Raw genomic sequence first — 22,928 nt, 5'->3', positions numbered from 1 at the left:
TTTAGTGCGTCCCTCAGCATGTAGTCCTGGACATTGGAATGTGCCAGTCTGCAACACTCAGTCATGGACTACTCCTTACATTGGAAGACCAACAAGTTTCAGTCAGACCAAAGACCATCTTTCACCGAGTTGATGATCCTCCAGCTGCAGTTGATGTTTGTCTCGGTGTGTATCCCTGGGAACAGCCCGTAGAGCACAGAGTCCTGCGTCACAGAACTGCTCAGGATGAACCTTGACAGAAACCACTGCATCTCTCTCAAGACCTTCTTTGCAAAGGCACAATCCACAAGGAGGTGAACAACGGTCTCCTTCTTACCACCAGCCAAGCTACATCTTGGTGCTTGTTGGAAAGTTCTGGCGATGAGACATTCTGCCAAATGACTGAGAGTCTGTTCAGGGAATCATTCGACAGGATCCACCATCTCCTTTTCCTGCAGGGCCTCTAGGACATTATGCCTGATGGACTTGTGGTCAAAAGTGTTCCTCTGCATAATTTTTTCCACGAGGGACAGGTGGTACAGCTACTTGGAGCGGTCTGCGGCAGCGTGGCCAGACCCATCCTTCGGAACACCGGGGACAGGTAGAACCTCAGCACATAGTGACACTTGGTGTTTGCGTACTGAGGGTCTATGCACAGCTTGATGCAGCCACACACAAAGGTGGCCATGAAGGTGAGGGCGATGTTGTGTACATTTTCTCCCCCTTTACCTAGAGGTGTCCCTGCTAAGATGGTCTATTTTTGACCTTCAGATAAAGCGGAAGATGTCTCGGGTGATTGCCACAGCACAGGAGTGAGGAATGGGCCAGATCTGTGCCAAGTACAGGAACACTGAGAGTGCCTCACACCTGATGACCAGGTTGTTACCTGCAATGGAGAGGGAGCATGTTGTAGGGTGGCAGAGTTGTACTATTAGTAATAGAGTTGCACTGCAGACACTTCTTGAATGGAAACATTAAATTTATTTACAATATACTCAGCAATAACTACACATGTGCTTTCAACTCCAACTCTAACTCTACACTGACTGCGGAGGTAGCCCGTGTTACTCTGCTATTCGTTACTACAGATCATATGATCTTTCTTAACAAGTATTATTCTTAAATGTGCACTATGCACTAAATAAAAATCTAATTACTACGGAGTCACTCTCACATGCCCAGTTTTTATTTGACCATAGCTATTCACTCCTTCCAGTTTTTAGCACACGCCCCAGTCCCTCTGAACGATATTCCCAGCACCTTCAGGCCGTCTGACCTGACAGTGAAGGGGGCAAAAGATCAATCAGACCAGTTCCCAAAGAACATGGCCTCACTCTTGTTGCGATTCATCTTGGCTCCTGAGACCAGTTTGAACTAGTTGCAAATGGTTATCAGTCTGTGCACCGATAGCAGATCTGAGCAGAAGACAGTGACGTTTTCCATGTACAGGGGGCTTTGACCTCAGTGCCTCCTGCTGGGGATTGTCACTCCTCTTATGCCTGAATCCTTCCTGATGAACGCAGCAAAGCGTTCTGTGTAACACAAGAACAGGGCAAGGGAGAGAGGGCAGCCCTGCCTGATTCCAGGTTTAACTGGAAAGCTTTCTGATTCCCACCCGTTGATTGAAACAGTGCTAAAGATATTTGTGTAGAGCAGTTGTGGATTCCCTCCCCAAACCACATCTTGGAGAGGCACATCCACCATGTAGATGTGCGATATTCTGTCAAAGGCCTTCTCCTGGTCGAGGATGATGAGACAGGTGTCCATACCCCTGTCCCAAACATAGACAATCATATCCCTGAGTAGCACGAGGCTGTCGGAGATTTTCCTGCTGGGTACAAGGCAGATCTGGTCAGGGTGGATCACCAGTTCCAGAGCAGACTTGACCCGATTGGCCATGATCTTGGACAGAATCCTATAGTCCGCATTCAACAGTGAAATGGGTCGCCAATTTCTAATATCCTCCCTTTCCTCTTCTGCTTGCAGATGGGGGTGATGATGCCTTTCCTCATGGATTCTGACATGCTGACAAACTGGAAGGATACACTTCTAGCAGGTCTGGGCCAATCCAGTCCCACAAAACCGATACAACTCAGCTCTGCATTAAAGAACTGTCTTTGCTTACTGGATTCAAAAACCCTTTATCTTGCAATGACTGAGTGCCCAGTATTCAATAACATTACAGTCACGTTTACAGAGGTATGGCTTTTCTCCAGACTGAACGATTCCAGTGCTTTTCTGTCTGGCCAGCTTCTACCCTCCATGAAGTTGAGCTCATTCCAAAACTGCTGCCTGTGTCCTAACTCAAACCAAGTTCTGTTCACCGATTATCCCTGTGCTCGCTGACCTGCATTGGATCCTGGTCAGGCAACATCTCAATTTTAAAATTCTCATCCATGTTTTTAACACATTCCCACAGAAACATGGTTGACCCTTAACTGATCCCGGAAATGACCAAGCTTCTCAGTTGTATCAAACTGCTACAGAAAATAACAAATAAAAACAAAACTGGATGGGACACTTGGCGTTGACCAAGACTCTGGAAACAACAAAGATATACCCTGCCCATTGGACCTTACAAAGTCCTCCTCATTAACATCTGGGGACATGTGCCAAATTTAGGAGAGCTGTCCCACAAGCGAGTTAAGCAACAGGTTGATATAGGCATACTCTCTAAATCAATCCTTACATCCAATATCTCAGTCAATCCCACCACCGCCCCACTGGCAGGACAGACCTACCAGAGGTGGTGGCATGGGGGTAAATAGTCAAGAGGGAGAGGCCCTGAAGACTCAATGCATCAGGTCAAACATGGGCAAGAACCTCCTGCTGATTACCACCTACCACCCTCCCTTCAGCTGATGAATCAGTATCCCTCCCAATTAAACACCACTTAGAAGAAGCACTTAGGATAGCAAGGGCACGATGTGTACTCTGGATGGGGGATTTCTATGTCCATCAGCAAGACTGGCTTGGTAGCACCACTACTGACCAAGCTGGCCAAGTTCTGAAGGATATATCTGCCAGACTGGGTCTGCAGCAGGTGGTGAAGGAACCAACACAAGGGAACTATCTATTTGTCCTCACCAATCTAGCTGTCCATGACAGTAGGAATGACCACCACACAATCCTCGATCACTCAACTTCAGGAAGAGCAGTCAGAGAGGCTGACCTGTGGGAGATACACAGAGTGGGAAGAGAATAAGGACAGCCTGGGGAGCGCGGCCTATTTCACTCACCTTTGGGAAGAGCAGTCGGAAAGGTGGACCTGTCAGCTGCTCGGAACCGGCCCGTGCTGAGTTCAAAGGAGAGTGAAAAAACCAAACTGTGACATCTCAGGAAAGAAACAATTTGATTGGTCGGAGAAGAAGCTATCTGTTTGGTGAGTATCTGGTGAGTATCTAGTAATTGTTTAAGGCTTATTCTATTCATAAGGTTTAGAAAAAAGTAGGAACTGTACTTTTGGTAAGGTTTATTAAGTAGGGCCAACTAAAATAATATTCTACTTAGCCTTTTCCCCTGAACAGTGAGAATTCAGGGGGTAAAACAACGAGAGTTCAGGGGATAAAACAGTGAGAGTTTGGGAGATAAAACAGAAAGTTTAGGGGATAAAACAGTGAAATTTCAAGAGATAAAACAACGAGAGTTCAGGGAATAAAACAATGAAAGTTCAGGATATAAAACAGTGAGAGTTCGGGCAAGTTAGGACATCACAAGTTAGGGCCAAGCAGGTAGATAGGGAATGGGTGACTGCCAGGCAATCCAAGAGAAACAGGCAGATAGTGCAGGAGTCCCCAAAAGTCCCCCTCACTAACCGGTTTTCCATTCTGGATATCGGTGAGGGCGATGGATTCTTGGAGGAGTGCAGCAAGAGCCAAGCCTGTGGCACCCTGGGTGACTCAGCTGTACAGGAGGGGAGGAAGGAGAGCAGTAGGGCAGTACTGATAGGGGACTCTTTAGTTAGGGGAACAGCCAGGCGTTTCTGCAGCCATCAACGTGACTCCAGGATGGTTTGTTGCCTCCCTGCTGCTAGGATCAAGGATGTCACAGAACTGCTGCAGAATATTCTTGTGAGGGAGGGCGAACAGCCAGAAGTCATGGTCCACATTGATACTAACAACATAGGTAGGAAGGGGGATGTGGTCCTGCAATAGGAATTTAGGGAGCTAGGTAGAAAATTAGCAAACAGGACCTCTAAAGTAGTAATCTCCGGATTACTCCCAGTGCCTAGGGCAAGTCAGTACAGAAATAGGAAGATAAGATGGATGAATGCATGGCTGGAAAGATGGTGCAGGATGGAGGGTGTTAGATTCCTGGGACACTGGGACTGGCTCTGGGGGAGAAGGCACCTGTACAAGCCAGATGGGTTGCATCTGAACAGAGCTGGGGCTGAGTTCCTTGCAAGGTGTTTTTCTAGTTCTGGTGGGGGGGGTTTAAACAAACTCAGCAGGGGTGTGGGAACCAGGAGAAAATATTAGAAAGTAATACTAGGGTGCACAGAATACTGTGAAGGGCAGATAGCACCAAAATAGAAAATAGTAAGTTAATAGATGGAGTCGGAGTAAGGGAGCAAGTAATAAAGTCTAAATCATGGTTATACTGCATGTATGTGAATGCACAGAGTATAGTTAATAAAATTGGGTAGTTACAGGCAAAGATTGCCTTGTGGGATTATGATGCTGTGGCGATAACAGAAACCTGGCTTAAGGAAGGGCAGATCTGGGTGTTAAATATTCCTGTTTACAAGGTGTTCAGACAAGATAGGAAAGGGAAAAAAGGAGGAGGGGTGGCATTTTTGGTTAAGGAGAGTGTTACAGTACTGAGAAAAGAGGATGTGTCAGAGGATTCAAGGACAGAATCGATTTGGCTAGAATTAAGGAACAAGAAGGGTGCAATGACATTGCTCGGTGTAATATATAGACCACCAGCTAGTGGGAAGGATATAGAGGAACAAATCTGCAAGGAAATTACAGAGAGGTGTAACCATCATAGAGTAGTTATAATGGGGAACTTTAATTACCCATATATAGACTGGGATAGTGGTAGTGTAAGGGGCAGTGAGGGACAAGCATTCCTAGACTGTGTTCAGGAGAATTTCTTACAGCAGTATGTGTCCAGTCCAACAAGAAAGGAGGCACTGCTAGATCTGGATCTTGGGAATGAGGAGGGCCAAGTAGATCAAGAGACAGTGGGGGAACATTTAAGAGACAGTGATCATTGTATCATAAGGTTTAAGGTGACGGTGAAAAATGATATTGGCCAATCCAGAGTAAGAATAATCAACTGGCAGAGAGCGGACTTGAATGGGGCAAGAACAGAGCTGGGCCAGATAGACTGGAACCAAAGGTTGGCAGGAAAAACAATAGCTGAACAATGGGCTACCTTCAAAGAGGAGATGGTTTGAGCACAGTCAAGGTATGTTTGCTCAAAAGGGAAGGGTAGGACAAACTGAACCTGTCCAGCACAGGCCGTACATTCTGTTGTAATGTGGTTCACAGTCAATCAGTATAAACATTGGGATGTTGGTTGGGTTCCTAACTGTAGTTTCCCAGGACCTCATCTGGGTCACCCCTGCTAAATGCTAACATTCTCAACACCGAGTCCTATGTATCTTTACATGTTGTCCTTCCATGTTCCTACCTTGAAGGAAGACCCTGTAAACCACCAAGTCAAATGTCCACAACAGCTTCAGAATTTTTGCCTGATCCATTGGAGCAATTGTGACTGTCTGTTCCACCTCAGCAAAGTGTATCATTCCATCTCCCTTCCTGTCAAACCACAGTAACTGCTCAGCCATTTCTTGAGAATGTTCAGGGGACATGCATCTATGGGCTAAGGTGCCCAGTTCTTCTGCCCTGCGGGATCACATTGTTCTGAATCACAGGAGCCAAGGGCTACATATGTATCATTCCATGTGGGATACTGTATCATTCTGTGTGGGATACTGTATCACTCTGTATAGACACTGTGTCACTCTGTATAGATACTGTAGCACTCCATGTGGGATATTGTTTCATTCCGTGTGGGATACTGTTTCACTCTGTATAGATACTATATCATTCCATGTGGGATACTGTATCACTCTGTATAGATACTGTATCACTCTGTGTGGGATACTGTATCACTCTGTGTGGGACACAGTATCACTCTGTATAAATACTATATTATTCCACGTGGGATACTGTATCCCTCTGCATAGGTACTGTATCGCTCCATGTGGGATACGTTATCACTCTATGTGGGATACTGTATCACTCTGTATAGACACTGTATCGCTCTGTATAGATACTGTAGTACTCCATATGGGATATTGTATCATTCCGTGTGGGATACTGTATCACTCTGTATAGATACTATATCATTCCATGTGAGATACTGTATCACTCTGTATAGATACTGTATCACTCTGTGTGGGATAATGTATCACTCTGTATAGACACTGTATCACTCTATATAGATACTGTGTCGCTCTGCGTGGGATACTGTATCACTCTGTGTGGGATACTGTATCATCCTGTAAAGATACTATATCATTCTATGTGGGATGCTGTATCACTCTGTATGGATACTGTATCATTCCGTGTGGGATACTATATCACTCTGTGTGGGTTACAGTATCACTCTGTGTGGGATACTGTAACTCTCTGTATAGATACTGTATCATTCTGATTGGGATATTGTATCAGTCTGTATAGATACTGTATCACTCTGTGGGATACTGTATCACTCTGTATAGGTACTGTATCACTTTGTGTGGGACACTGTATCACTCTGTATAGACACTGTATCATTCCATGTGGGATACTATATCATTCTGTGTGGGATACTGTATCACTGTATAGATACTGTATCACTTCATGTGGATACTGTATCACTTTGTGTGGGATACTGTATCACTCTGTGTGGATATTGTATCACTGTACATATACTGTTTCACTTCATGTGGATATTTATCACTGTACAGATACTGTATCACTACATGTGGATACTGTATCATTCTGTACTGATGCTGTGTCAATCTGTGTGGATAGTGTATCACTCTGTACAGAAGCTGTATCACTCTCTGTGGATACTGTATTGGACCTTCTACTTTCCCTGCCTCATTCAATTTGATTACTTACAGTGACTACACCTTCTTCATTTGTTTTTCCAAATTTATTATCTGTACCTCTTGTACTTTACTAGACTGACAGATATGCATTTCTTTCTATTAACTGCCTGACTTTGGAAATATGTAATGGGTTCCAATGATGACTGGGCAGACTCCTTTCTTATCACACACCTTTTCACATCCAGGAATTTTACTTAATCCAGGTTGTCACTTTGCCAGGACTGAAAACAGGCCCTGGGGCCACATAGGTGGACAGCGGGAGCCCAGGTGTAATTTTACCAGCCGTGAGCAATTAACAGGCTACGATTGGAATGCCATCCAATTAAGGACTGTGGCCCCTGGCCCACCTCTCAGAACCTCTGGCCCACCTCTGAGAGCTTCTGGCCCATCTCTCAGAACCTCTGGCCCACCTCTGAGAGCTTCTGGCCCACCTCTCAGAACCTCTGGCCCACCTCTGAGAGCTTCTGGCCCACCTCTCAGAGCCCTTGTCCCACCTCTCAGAGCTCCTGGCCCACCTCTCAGAACATCTGGCACACCTCTCAGAGCCCCTGGCCCACCTCTCAGAGCCCTTGTCCCACCTCTCAGAGCTCCTGGGCCACCTCTCAGAAATTCTGGCCCACCTCTCAGAGCTCCTGGCCCACCTCTCAGAACTTCCGGCCCACCTCTCAGAGCCCCTGGCCCACCTCTCAGAGCCCCTGTCCCACCTCTGTGAGCTTCTGGCCCACCTCTCAGAGCCCCTGGCCCACCTTTCAGAGCCTCTGGCCCATCTTTCAGAGACCCTGACCTGCCTCTCAGAACTGCTAGCCCAAACAGAGGTTCAGCAACCTCAGTACTGCCAATGATAGATTGCTGCTGAGGAGAAGAAGAGAATGCCCCCATGTTAAGGCGCTCTTGAAGGGTGGGGAGGAAATCTTTTAAGGGGCTGGGGCCAGGCAGGCAGGCCCCGGTGATCAGCATTGGAGCTATGGGGGTGGCCATTGCTGTCGATGGGCTCCTCCATGAGCCATAGAGCCACCAGAACAGAAGGGCCCCCTTCTGCCAGGAAGCCACTGGGAGGCTGCCTAGATATAGCCACATGACAGGGGTCTGTTCCGATGCTGGTAAGTGCCTCTGGCCAGCAGGCAACCATGTCACTGCTGCTCCCCTTCTGGGAATATTCTGTAGTGGCAGAAAGATGTCAGACTTCCCTCCCAACATCCTCCAATGTCATTTTACAAGTCTTCTGTCCTCCCAGCCCATCTCCAGAGGGCTGGTGAAACTCAGCCCCTCGGATCTTCCTCCTTTAGTTGGATCTTCAATTGCTCTACTACTCTTTCTAGTTTTTTTAATTCTCTCTATTTTTAGGGATTCTGGTTGTAATTTATAACCACTGGCCAAAGACCAAATTGCTTTGGATTGTTTCTTTTCAACTTCTTTAATTTACTCAGTTCCTCCCATCTCAATTCACAAGGCCTGATTAGTTGTACTCAAGATTCTTCAAGCTGCTGCCTCCACTTTGGCAGTTTCTTCTCAATATATTCCAATCTTTTACTCTTCACTATTATTGTTTCTCCCACCTTTATTCCTCAATGAGTCAGAGATCCCTGTTTCTACTATTACTGCCATGTTCATAAGACATGAAAGAGATCATAAACTGTGCAAATAAAACCTTACTTTCTACTTATTTAAAGATGGACTTTGCTGGACCATAAACATGGCTGTTACAGGTCACATGATTTGCAAATGGCTACAGTTCTGGAAACTTTCAACAGTAATTACAGGACAAAGCTCAACCCTCAGCCTTGTGGAATCTCACACCTATCATGTGTGGACTCATTACAATCAATGAAACAAGGGAGCAGCAGATAGTCTGTCTCCCAGCCTGGACTTATAAGAAAGAGAGAGCCATCAGACCTCATTTTACCTGTGGAGGTGCTAATAGCCACCTTTTAATCTCCTAAAAGTGAACAATGGATTTTTACCAAATGCATAGAAACTGATTGTTAACCTGAAACTGACTCATTAATGGCTAACAGCACATGAACAAAGATCCTTTGGCCTTTGGAAAGTTTTAATGTAACATTCTGGACTTCCAGGACAGTCTGCTGTTTAACGTCCAGCCTGCCAACACCAAAGCTGGACTTGAGGCTGACAACAAAGCCTGCCTAAAGTCTAAACTTCCTCAAAGCCTGGTGCTCTGGAAGATTCCTGCCATTGCCTGTAGAATGGATCAAGTCCCATCATCACCAACTTTAAAGGAATCCTGCAATTCCTGCTTTCAGCTTGCTGAACCTTAACTTCTTTGTCACTGACATTCTGGACTCTGACATTCACATGAATTAATATCATTTCTTTGGGTTTTATTGTTTCAAGTTATTCTTAGTTGTAAAACTTCTTTCTATCCTATCTCCTTCCTGTCTGCTTGTGTGTGTATGTAGTTGTGACGACCATCCCCCTGATTTGAACGTATGAATAAACAATACTTCTGATTTAACCCTAAAGCGGGTTTGTTGTGAGTTACTTTAAAATTGACTTCCCAAACAGAGGGTTTGGGGAAACATGCCACAGCCTATTTCAAAAATTAAAACACCTCTGCTTATGGACAGACAGCGAGAAAAGTAAAGGAATTCAGTTTGCTTCTCACCCCTGTCTGTAACAGTTACATTAGCTGGAGTATCCTATATATTGTGGTTTCACTATTTTTGCATGTCAGTGATTGACTGATAATACCATTTTCAGGCCTCTTCCCAGTTAACAATAATACAACTGTAAAAGGGGAGTCTGTATATGCCCAAAACAAAGGGGTGACCAATTCTTGTATGAAGGAACACTCTTAACCTCATGGATAAAAACAAAAAACTGCGGATGCTGGAAATCCAAAACAAAAGCAGAAATACCTGGAAAAACTCAGCAGGTCTGGCAGCATCGGCGGAGAAGAACAACGTTGTCATTTCGAGTCCTCAAGCCCCTTCAACAGAACTAAGTAAAAATAAAAGAGGGGTGAAATATTTTCTTCCTTAACCGAGGTTTTCCACCCACGGTCGTTGACAGGGCCCTCAACCGTGTCCGGCCCATCGCTTACGCATCTGACCTCATGCCTTCTCCTCCCTCCCAGAAACGTGATAGGGTCCCCCTTGTCCTCACTTATCACCCCACCAGCCTCCGCATTCAAAGGATCATCCTCCGCCATTTCCGCCAACTCCAGCATGATGCCACCACCAAACACATCTTCCCTTCACCCCCCCGGTGGCATTCCATAGGGATCGTTCCCTCCGTGACACCCTGGTCCACTCCTCCATCACCCCTACTCCTCAACGCCTACCTATGGCACCTCCCCATGCAAAATATGCAACACCTGCCCCTTCACTTCCTCTCTCCTCACCGTCCAAGGGCCCAAACACTCCTTTCAAGTGAAGCAGCATTTCACTTGCATTTCCCCCAACTTAGTCTACTGCATTCGTTGCTCCCAATGCGGTCCCCTCTACATTGGAGAGACCAAACGCAGTCTGGGCGACCGCTTTGCAGAACACCTTCGGTCTGTCCACAAGAATGACCCAGACCTCCCTGTTGCTTGCCATTTTAACACTCCACGCTGCTCTCTTGCCCACATGTCTGTCCTTGGCTTGCTGCATTGTTCCAGTGAAGCTCAACACAAACTGGAGGAACAGCACCTCATCTTCCGCCTAGGCACTTTACAACCTTCCGGACTGAATATTGAGTTCAACAACTTTAGATCTTGAACTCTGTCCTCCATCCCCACCCCCTTTCCATTTCTTCCCCCTCCCTTTGTTTTTTCCAATAATTTTTATATAGATTTTTCTTTTCCCACCTATTTCCATTATTTTTAAATCTATACAATTTATGCCCTTTTAGACTTATTTCACCCCACCTCCACTAGAGCTATCTGTACCTTGCGTGTCCTGCCATCCATTCTTAATTAGCACATTCTTTTAGATAATATCACCACCTTCAACACCTCTTTGTTCTTTTGTCTGTGACATCTTTTGATTATCTGGTCCTATCACTGCTTGCTTGTCCCTAAACCATCCCCTTCACCTTAAACCAGCTTATATTTCACACCTCTCCTATTTTTACTTATTTCTGTTGAAGGGTCATGAGGACTTGAAATGTCAACTTTGTTCTTCTCCGCCGATGCTGCCAGACCTGCTGACTCTTAACCTCATCTTTTTTCTTGCACAGCAGACTCCTTCCCATCCGACTGCAGCCTTTTCCCTTCTTCCTTCAAAGAGTTAAACAGTCTTTCTTTGTATCCTGGCTGCTGGCAAACCAAACGGCCCAACAAGTTTCCATCCTCCCCCATCTCTTCCTGTGATATTCCTTAATCTCTTAGGGGAAAACTGTTATTTAGCCTGCTAAGCAATTAGATTAGATTAGTTCTGTGCTCTATCCTTTATTGCTAAAACTTTCAATTGAATTCTGCTTTTTGAGAAATCCAGGGTTTTTCAGTTTCCTTAAAATTTGTATTAAAAGATCCATAATTGTTCAATGTACACATTAACACAATACTGTTCATATTAGTACAGACATTGTTCATACTAACACAGATATTGTTCATACTAGTACAGATATTGTTCACACTAACACGGATTTCGTTCATACTTCCCAGAGGTTCATACTTTACACTGGCATGGATATTGTGCACACTAGTACAGATGTTGCTCACACTAGCACAGATGTTGTGATCGATAGCATCAATGTTGTTCACACTTGCACTGATGTTGTTCACACTAGCATGAATATTGTGCACACTATTTATAAACCTCTTAATTGTAACAATTATATTGCAAGATCTGAGCATTTGTTATATTGCCATCTCTGTTACAGAGGTGGAAGTAAAGTTAGTTCAAAAATGACTGCTGCAGCTGAGCGTGTGCTAATCTTACTCAGTACAATACACAACAATACTAATGTGAACAGATATGACTGATACTTCCAGAGTAATTTACATGCAAAAAATTGTTTTTCCTTAACACCAATATATATCTAACAAAACTATCATCATTTGACAGCAAGCATAGAAAGAACAACTTATTTCTTCTTCCTTATTATACAGACTTAACAATTAACCATCTGGTTTTTTGCTTTTCTGTCAGGGTATCTCCCACCATTTCTATTAGCTTGACTCTCTTCTTTTAATATCTCTGACTGTGTCTGGACTTTGACTACCAACTCCACTTAATGGTTGGACTGTGACATTCATTTGTGTTAATCAAAGACCCCAGCTCATTTTTTTTTCTTTGTGACTTTCACTTTGGGCTAATGGAGGAATTTGGACTACAGGAGGTTTATCTTGTTCTCCTTTTGTCAGATTTCCTCTTTCAAACCAATGATCTACATAACACTGAAAGAGTCTCTCTCTAATCTTCACTAGATATGTGAACGCACCTGGTCTTTTTACAACAATTCCAATCACATACTTCTTACCACTTCCGTGGTTTTTCACCATGACATCTGACCAGCGCTAAACTCTTCAAGTTTCATGCCTGGTATAACATGATTCATTTGTCTTGCTTTTCTCTTACTTTGCTACTGGTGTCAGGCTTAAAAAAACTAAACCTTGTCCTATGCTTGTTTAAACATTAACCTGTAGGGTGAGCAACCTGTTATAGACTGCAGGGTTATTTTGCAAAAGAACAGAAAATTGGCTAGCCTGTACTGAAGAGAAACATGGAAATTAGTACCTAGTTTGTCATCTAACAAATACTTCTGCAGCACCATTTGATGTTGGGGCAATATAATGGTATTATAGTCTGTTTGACTCCATTTTTATTTTTCAAATTCTTCTGGTGTAAACTGTGGACCCCGACAACAGCACCTCTGGCAACCCATAAATTGCAAACCAACTTCTCAAAACCTCAATAGTTTTGGCACTTGTGGTATTGGTCATGGACTCAATATTTATCCACTTGCTGTAGCTATCGACCAAAGCAGAGAACTCTTTCCTTTCCACCTCAAAGAAATCAGCCTGCATTCATTCCCATATGGTTCCTTGTGTTTAACCATGGAATGTAAGGAACTTTGGTTGGATCATTTCTCATTCTGAGATACACCACAACTTTTCACCAACTCTTCAATATCTCTACCTACCTTTGGATACCAAAATAGCTTCTTGATACTGCTTTCATACAAACTATCTCTGTGTGCTTTTAATGGAGCTCCTCTGACAATATCTAATCTTTGGCAGAATACTGACTCTTACAACCCATAGGAAAAAGTCTCGGTCTATTCTCAGTTGATTTCTATATGTGGAATAGTCCTGCAATTTCTCACACTCTTTAGGCCAGCCATTCATGACATAATTGAGCACTTTCTACAGAAACCAAATCCTTGTGAGTTCCTTCACTATTTTCTCTGGCAGATACTGACATGTCATTTGTATATGTAAGGTAAATCACAAGTAATTTGGTGGCTAAAAATGGATCAATATTCATGGGCAATCTCGAAAGAATACCTGCACTTGCATGGTCTGCTGACGTAATGATAGGTGTATTCTTATTGATCCCCACTGTAAATAACTCGGCCCAGTTTAACCATATTTTCTTAAGAAATTCCTTCCCATCAGGGAGACTTTATTCCTTCCTACTACTAGCAATAGCAAATAATACGATATATCATCGTATTGTACCCTAACACTAACTTCACCTAACACTGGAATACTGTTATTGGAAAAACTAGCCAGTCTTATACCTGTTTTATGTAAGGGACTATGGCTTAGAGACTTCTTGTATTCTCCTTCTGAGATAATAGACAGAACTGAAGCTGGGTCAACGATGGAAGTAAGTTGTGAATCTCTGACTTTCATTTCTGCTGTGGGTGCTGGAATTTTATTTTCAGCCCTACTAATTTCATTTTCCATGAGCTGCTTTTCTGCTTTCTGACTGAGTACAATTCTTGACCCTTCTGCTTAATATCATAAATTTCTCTTTCCATATCTATCATATATGTATTAAGGATTTCCAGACTCCTGAACTAACTTTAGATCTACCACAGCCATGTCCTGATAGCTTGGTGCTTTTCATAACTTGGAGCATTATTGTTTTCTCTCCTTCTGCATGCTGTCTGGATATGACTGACTTTTCTGCATTTTGACTAGAAAGGGGGGCATTTAAGTGGTTGGTGGCGACCATTTCTGGTAGCACCTATATTTCTGACTCTGAGACTATGAACTTGGCTGCCATGGCCTGGATCTCACTGAAACCTGGGGGACCTCCCCTGCTGGCTCAGGAAAAGAGCTCCCTAGAAATTTGCAACTATCTCTTCCTGCCACAACTGTGGTGATGACCTCATCACAGGCCTTATTCCAGGAGCTTATTGCCTTTGCTCAAAAGCTGGGCTTGGATTTAATTGTTCTTTAGGCCTCCTACAAATGTGTCGCTAAGGTCAATTTCTAAGTTTGCGCCATACCCACAGTGATGAGAGTGTATCTTTAATTCGAGGATGTAATCTGCAACAATCCCACTTGGCAACTGCTTCCTTTCACAGAATGCATCTCCCAGTGCAATTTAATTCTTAGTATTGCCATAATATGAGTCCAGAATCTCATTACTTTCAAGATAGTCCATAGTACTGGCTTTTAATGGGTAACATTGGTTTGACACTATCTCTTGACCTTCTGCTCGATAACATAAATTTCTATTTCCATATCTATCATATGTGTATTAAGGATTTCCAGACTCCACCATGACCTGGTGGCTTGGTGCTTTTCATGACTTGGAGCATTATTGTTTCCTCTCCTCCTGCATGCTTAAAGGTATCTGGCCCCATCATGGTGAGGAAAACAGTTACTTTATCCTCATCTCCTATTTTATTCACTTTCGCCTAAATGTGTAACCTTTGATCGTAATTACAACAGTCCTCTCTGAGTTGAATTCCCCCATTGTTCTCATATATGTCCTCAATGCTAATTTTTCAATTACGTACTGTGCTGTCTCACTGTACACCTGAACACAATGTATACATGGAGTAATCCTCAAAATCAACTTTAGGTGTTCTAGAAATGTCACAATGTTCTTCAGCCCTTTATTTCTTAAATGAAATGTAGAAGTAAATGCCATCCCAGCCTTGTCTGTTGTGTACTGCACTGAGAAAATACTAACACGTTATTGAACAAATACCAATTCATATATTGCTCTCCAACAGAGAGGGCAACAGAGAAAGCAATATTAAAAAATGCTGAGATCTTGCAATATAATACATATACTGATGTTGTGCACACTAGCATGGATGTTGTACACATTAGGACATGTTGTTCACACTAGCAGCAATGTTCCGCACACTAGTACAAATGTTGTTCACACTAGCACAAATGTTATTTACACTTGCATTATACGAACATAAGAAATAGGAGCAGGAATAGACCATTTGGCCCCTCAAGCCTGCCCCCCCCCAATTAAATAAAATCATGACTGACCTGACTGAGGCCTTAACTCCACTTTCCTGCTTGCCTCTGCAATGTTGTTGATGCTTGCACAAGTGTGATTCATACAAAGTGGGATGTGGTTTGAGAAGCAGAGCTCTCGTTTATATTAGCTGTAGCAGGACAGAGGGCTCTCATCCCTGAGTAAGGGAGTGGCCCCTCTACAAAACTCCTTTTAAAGATAATTGCACCTGGAAAGGTGGGATTAGAGACTGTCCCCAGCCAATAAGGCGAGGTGAGATGAGGCAGCGATAGACAAGACAGAGCAATGTGGGTCAGGGCAGGGCATGCATTCACGCAGGCCTGGTTATGCCTAATATTGATTGGTAAACATTCACTTGTCAAGTTCAGGCCTCCTGACTGTGACCTCAGGTGGACACACAGCTGATAACACACCTAACTTGGTCTGACTTTCAATCTCCCCCTCCTCTACCTGCATGATCTTGTTGGGCTGCCCCTGTCTCAGCTCATCTGCTGCTGAAACCCTCATTTCATGCTTCTTACCTCTAGACTTGACTATTCCAATGCACTCCTGACTGGTCTCCCACATTCTACCCTTCATAAACTTGAGGTCACCCAAATCTCTGCTGTCCAAGTGTTAACTCGTAGCAAGTCTCATTCCCCTAGCTATCACGTTTGTGCTCACTGACCTGTATTGGCTCCTAGTTAAGCAATACCACAATTTTAAATTTCACAATCTTATTTTGAAATCTCTCCATGCCCTCACCTTCCCCATCTCTGTAAACTCGCCAGTCCCATAACCCTCTCAGGTATCCAGTCTTGCCCAATATTGACTCTGGAACATCCCCAAATTTTATTACTTCAACTTTGGTGTGGCCATGCTTTCAGATGCCTAGGCCCCAAGCTCTGGAATTCCCTCCTTAAACCTCTCTGTCTCTCTACCTCACATTCCTCCTTGAAAACATGCCTTAAAACCTAAATCTGGCCTTAATATCTCCCCAAGTGGCAAATTTTGGGGGAGGGGGGAATCTTATGTCACAAGAAGTCTGACCCCATTTAGAGGATGAAGAGCACTCAAAATCAACCCCCTCGGGTATTACTTCTGCTGGTTATAAACCCTTGAGTTTGCCTCCAGTGAGTTTGCCTCAAGATGGAGAGACCTGGCAATGCAGAGTGTGAACTCTAACCTCCATACCCCATTCTCCATTAACACAAAATTCCAGCAAAAGATGCTTCTGTGTCAATAACAAGTTATACTTATATAGCGCCTTTTTAACATAATGAAACATCCCATCATCCTCCCCACCCCTGAACCCACAAAGTGGCTTCAAAGGAGCATTACAACACAAAGTATGATACTGAATCACATAAGGAGATATTCCATCAGGTGACCAAAAATTTGGTCAAAGAGGTAGGTTTTAAGGAGTATCTTAAAGGAGGGAAGTGAGGTAGAGAAGCCGAGAGGTTTAGGGAGGGAATTCCGGAGCATGGGGCTCATGCAACTGAAGGCGTGGCTGCCAACGGTGGAACAGTTAAAATCAGGGACGCAAACGAGGCCAGAATTAGAGGAGCACAGATATCTGAGGGGGGGGACGGTCAAACTTTAACAAGCTGCCCGCCACTCTAAAGGAGCAGGCAGGTATCAGCAGAGGGTCTTTGTTAAACCCGAGTTACATTTACAGGGGACATCGGTTGATCAATAATTTTTACAGTGACCCTTAAGGAGAGAGTTGCCATGTGCCTTTCCATCTGGTTTAGGGCAGATCCCTGCACTGGGAACATCACTCACAGTTCTGTACAGTTTAAAAATCTTTGAACTTTCGGGGAAACAAAGATGTTCTGTTTTTAAGTATGATCACTTCTCCTTACCCTGTGCGTGCTAAGAGTTTTCGATTTGGCAAGTCACAGAGAGTTTAGTTGTTTTTCACTGTGGAGCAAGAATTTGCTTCCTCTCTCTCTCTCACATTGATTAATATCACTTGATCTTTGGTCTCCAACCAGTGTTTCCCTGGGAATAGGGGGAGGGATTGACTTTACATAAGCAAAGGCTGTGCCGCCAATACTTCTAGTCCTGTTACTCTGAAGAACAAAATGGGCCTGGAGCTGTACTTGAATCTCCACTCTCAGCCCTGCCGAGCTGTCTACATTTTTGCCAAGAAGAACAACATTGCATTTGAGTTTAAGTTTATTGATCTTTCAACAGGTAAGCGTCAGTGGAACGTCAGGGCTCAGTTTACACTTCTTTCTGCCATCGGCTGTCTGCTAAAATATATTTATACTTTTACTTTTATTCTTGCCCATTTTTCTACCTCTCCCCCTCTGCTTTCCTGCCCAATTCCTTTCCTCTCCCCTCCTCTACCCTTGCCATCTCTTTTCTTTCCTTCTCCTCTCCCCTCATGCCACACTGCCCCCCCAACTTTGTGTCCTCTTTTTCCTCTATTTCCCCTCTACCCTTTCTCTCCCTGGCTTCTCTCTCTTACCCCTCTTTCATCTCCCTCCCTCTTCAGTTCTCTGCTATCCTCACATTCACTGTGCTCCACTCCCCTCACCCCCTCCACTCCCCTTCCCTCCCATGCTCCTTTCTCTTATCCCCCTCCTCACCCTCTCCTCCCCTCTGCACCCCTTCCCTCCCATGCTCCTTTCTCTTATCCCCCTCTGCCACTTCTCCTCCCCTCCCTTGCTCCTTTCTCATTCCCCTCTCCCCCTCCCTTTCGCTCTCCTCCTGTGCTCCTTTCCCTCATCCCCTTCCTTTCCCCTCTTATCGTTCCCTCTCATACCCCTTGCTCCTCCTTCTCCCTTTCTCACCTCTCCCCCTCTCTTCTCCCTGTCTTGTCTCCCCTATATCTCTCCCCTTTTTTTCCTGTCATCCCTCAAGTCCTTAAGCAGAATCACAAGTTGCCATTCCCCATTGTGTTATACCTGATCAAAGGAAAGTCCAAATTTGCAATGGTTTTACCTCTTGTTTGTGATTGGGGTGGGCTTGGGGACCCCTGATGCAGTGCTGGTCGAGCCTCAGCCTTTGCCTGTTTCCAACTAATACGATGTTACTGCTACCTCTGGATGCAAACGAGAACTGCAGGACAGATGAGCAAATTGGCTATAGCACCATGGTTCAGGAATCCATTCAAATGGTGGGATGTGAAATGTGGTTTTGGTTGGAAAAAGTTGGGGAATGGGTTACTGTTCTCTGCAGCCACAAGTGGGGAGTCCAAAGGCTGTGTTGTCTGTCTGGTGCCAGGGTTATAGACATCTCCTCTCAACCGAAGAAGAACTTGGAGAGGGAAGGGGAAGATCCAATTGTTATGGTCCATATAGGAACTGACATAGGTAGAACTAGGATTGAGGTTCTGCTGAGAGAGTTTGAGGAATTAGGGTCCAAATTAAAAAGCAGAACCTCAAAAGATAATAATCCCTAGATTGTTATCTGAGCCATGTGCCAATAGGCATTGGGATAAACAGATTAGAAAGTTCAATGTGTGGCTGAAGGAGTGGTGGGAGGTAGGGGTTTCACTTTACGGGTCACTGGCAGCAGGAAAAGAGAGAGTTGTTCCACTGGGATGGGTTCCACTTAAACCATGGCAGGCCAGTGTCCTGGCAAATCAAATAATGCAGGTGGTAGACAGGACTTCAAAGCAGGAAGAGAAATGCAAATGCTTTGTAACATGGGTACAAATAAGCAGAGTGGGTCAGGAAGGAACAGAGAGAGTAGTAAAGGTAAAAGGCCATTAGTAGCTAAGGTGACATCATGGAAAATTAGAGAAGAGTCAAAGCTTAAGGCTGTATATCTGAATGTGTTCCAAGTGGTGGGTGAAATGGCTTCTGCTCTCAAGCCTTTATACATAAAGGATGGCATCAAAGGTCACATGACAATGGCAAGCCTAAGGCAAGCCACAGTGCACAAAGGCACTTCTCCAAACATCCCCTTTTTCATAAAAAGGAAAAAAAACAACAATCTATATACATTATATTTGTAGTTGCAAGGCAGGCACATACATGGTTTACGATGAAAATCATCACTCATGTAGAGAAAACTGTTTGTTCATTCTAGTCCATCCCACTTTCATCTGTCCTTACACATGCATTGCACACAATCTTTGAACGGTTCAGGTCTTCTAAATGGTCCAGGTTGTTATTGACCATTCATTGGTGTCCGCTCATTGCTGGGGTAATGTTTCCTCTCTGGAGAATGTTGTTGCCATGGTGAGTGTTCCTGCAGATCCGTTGTCTTTACTGAGGAACAGTTGGCCTATGGAACTGGTGGTCTTTCATCCCTTATGCAGTTGATCTTCCTCATCAGCTCTCTTCTGTCTACTATATTCTTCTGATGCACATGTATATATGTCTATGGTTACAATGATATAACTGGTCATTCAATTTCACTGTGTACGATCGAGGTGACAACGTCTCTACCAAGGTCCCAGGTTGCTAAGTGAGCTGACTTTTGTTGAGAACATTGAATTTTTGCACTCTGACCTGGTCTCCAACTCTCTAGCGATGATTTGGCAGCTTTATCAAAGTGAAATTTGCCTTTCTGTTGTTTCACTTTGATTTTGTCACTCACTCCCTGTTACTACTTCTGGCTTCAGTAGTTTATAGTTACTGGAAGAATAGTTTGGATGTGACATGACATGAACTGCTGAACTGGACTACTTTCCAAGCCTCCTGTAAGTGTGTTTCTCCACTCTAGGATTGCCTTGTAACCATCTTTGCTGGCTCTACTTGATCTGTTAATGATCCCTTTGGCAATTTTCATTGCTGCCTCAGCCTTTCCATTTAACTGGCGGTAGTGATGGAATTGATGGAAGGGGTCATCAACAGTGTTATCAAGCAGCACTTGCTTAGCGATAACTTGCTCACTGACACTCAGTTTGGGTTCCACCAGATCAGCTTCTGACCTCATTACAGCCTTGGTTCAAACATGGACAAATGTGCTGAACTCCAGAGATGAGGTGAGAGTGACTGCCCTTGATATCAAGGGGGCATTTGACTGAGTGTGGCATCAAGGAGCCATGGCAAAACTGGAATCAATGGGAATCGGGGAAAACTCTGCTGGTTGGAGTCATACCAGCACAAAGGAAGATGGTTGTGGTTATTGGAGGCTAATCATCTCAGTTCCAGGACATCACTGCAGGAGTTCCTCAGGGTAGTGTACTAGGCCCAACCATCTTCAGCTGCTTCATCAATGACCTTCCACCACTCAGAAGGTCAGAAATGGGGATGTTTGCTGATGTCTGCCATGTCAAAATGCAGCAAGACCTCAACAATATCTAAGGTTGGGCTGACAAGTGGCAAGTAACATTTGTGCCACATGAGTGCCAGGCAATGACCATCTCCAAGAAGAGATACAATCTAACCTCCACCCCTTGACATTCAATGATTTTACCATTACTGAATCCTACTATCAACATCCTGGTGGTTATCATTGACCAGAAATTGAACTGGACTAGCCATATAAATACTGTGACTATTAGAGCAGGTCAGAGGCTAGGAATCCTGCGGTGAGCAACTCACCTCCTGACTCCCCAAAGCCTGTCCACCATCCCACAAGGCCCAAGTCAGGAGTGTGATGGAATTCTCTCCACTTGCCTGGATGAGGGCAGCTCCAACAACACTTAAGAAACTCAACACCATCCAGGACAAAGCAGGCCACTTGATTGGCACCCCATCCACAAACATTCATTCCTTCCGCCACCGACACAGTAGCAGCACTGTGTACCATCTACAAGATGCACTGCAGCAACTCATCATGTCTCCTTAGACAGTACCTTCCAAACCCAGACTGCAACCATCTGGAAGGACAAGGGCAGCAAACACACGGGGACACCACCACCTGGAAGGTCCCCTCCAAGACACTCACCATCCCGACTTGGAAATATATCGCTGTTCCTTCACTGTCACTGGGTCAAAATTCTGGAACTCCCTTCCAACAGACTGTGGGTGTACCTACACCACATGGACTGCAGTAGTTCAAGAAGGCAGGTTATCAACACTTTCTCAAGGGCAATTGGGGCTGGGCAATAAATGCTGGCCGAGCTAGTGACGCCCACATCCCATGAATGGAAAAAGAGAAAATGAATAGTGCTGAATTTCCCAATCACTTACAAAGCACCTGAATTTATTACTCATGAACTTGGGGCCATTGTCGCTCAACACAGTGTCAGGAATGTCATAACGGCTGCAGTGCGCTCTCAGACATTCCACAATCTCACTATGGTCATTGACGTCAGCATGTCTAACTCCCAATAGTCTGAATAGTAGTCGATGGTGTCAAGATAGTCACTTCCAAGGAGAGTGAAGAGAGAAGGTATCTACTCCAAGTTTCATCTATGTTCTGTCTGGGATGTCATGAGTCATGAGCGATTCTTTTGCTTGATATTCATTACAAACTGCAAGTCTTTCTTCCCATTACATTGGGTTCTCAGCTTAATTTGTCCCCTTGTGGTGAGGATCATTCCATCATATAACCACAACTTTATGTTTGACATTTTCATTTTGGGGTCACTGTCTTGAGCAAATTTACACAGGTCTGCAAAGCTCGTGATGTTGCACATCTATCTGACATTTCACATTAACTTGATGCTCTTCTTCTACAGTCATTATTCCAAAAGTCAAACCATTTCTTTCCTTGAGACTTGAGGTTCTGGAGTGTAGAATGATTCATTAAGATCTTCATCCAACAGCTCTCTCTCCAGGAATCATCTTTAATGGCTTGCTTTTCTTCTTTCCTGAAAAATACTTATTTGCAAAGTGATTCAGTTTCTTGTAATTGGAGAAGTACTTTTCCCATGCTGGGCATGCTCCCTCTTATTTATGTGTATTGTCCTCTGCAATATTTACATCCAGAATTTCTGCCTTGATATTTCTGTTGGCCATTCTGTAAATTGTTCTTCCTTTTCTTAATTGTCTTCTGCTTGGAAGGCCTGAACTGACTCTCAGTAGAGTGCAACGCCGTGTCAGTTCTCTGATCAATACTCTTCAACTGATGATTGACCACTTCAGAGCTCCTGCACATGTCAATAACTTTCTTGAGAGTAAATTTATTTTCTCTCAGCAGACATGCTCTCAAGGCAGTATCTCTTATTCCAAGACAATCCTATCTCTGATCAGATCATCCTTCAGCTGCGCAAACTCATAAGATTCAACTAGATGCCTCAGTACAGTTGCAAACTGATCAATATTCTCCCCAACTATCTGAGCTTTGGTGTTGAACACTTGGGTCTTCAAGGTCTCCAAAATTTCACAAGATTGGCTTTTCTACACCTCAGTGAGGTCTAGGATGCAATACAGCTAGTAGCACTCTTTCCCCAGCACCGATAACAAGAGTTGCAACTCTTATTTGTTCAGCTTTCTTGTTTAACTCCGTGACAATTTCATAGTCCTGCCATTGAGAGTGGAAGCATTTCCAATTTATTTTCAAATCTTCCTTCTTCTCCATGGGAGCCAATACTGGAATATTGAAAG

General features: G+C 44.1%; 1 protein-coding gene across 1 annotated transcript in view; it reads left to right on the top strand.

The window, feature by feature from the left end:
* Window positions 1–17,486: 17,486 nt before the first annotated feature.
* Window positions 17,487–22,928, top strand: part of LOC121285443 (glutathione S-transferase theta-1-like) — a 47,917-nt gene continuing 42,475 nt past the window's right edge. The window contains exon 1 of the mRNA XM_041201864.1: window positions 17,487–17,670. Coding sequence (XP_041057798.1) covers window positions 17,559–17,670 — 112 coding nt within the window. The 5' untranslated portion in view covers window positions 17,487–17,558. The remainder of the gene's footprint in view (window positions 17,671–22,928) is intronic.

This window comes from Carcharodon carcharias, chromosome 13, assembly GCF_017639515.1.
Source record: "Carcharodon carcharias isolate sCarCar2 chromosome 13, sCarCar2.pri, whole genome shotgun sequence".
Classification (NCBI taxonomy): Eukaryota; Metazoa; Chordata; class Chondrichthyes; order Lamniformes; family Lamnidae; genus Carcharodon; species Carcharodon carcharias.
This window is presented reverse-complemented; position numbering and strand designations above follow the sequence as displayed.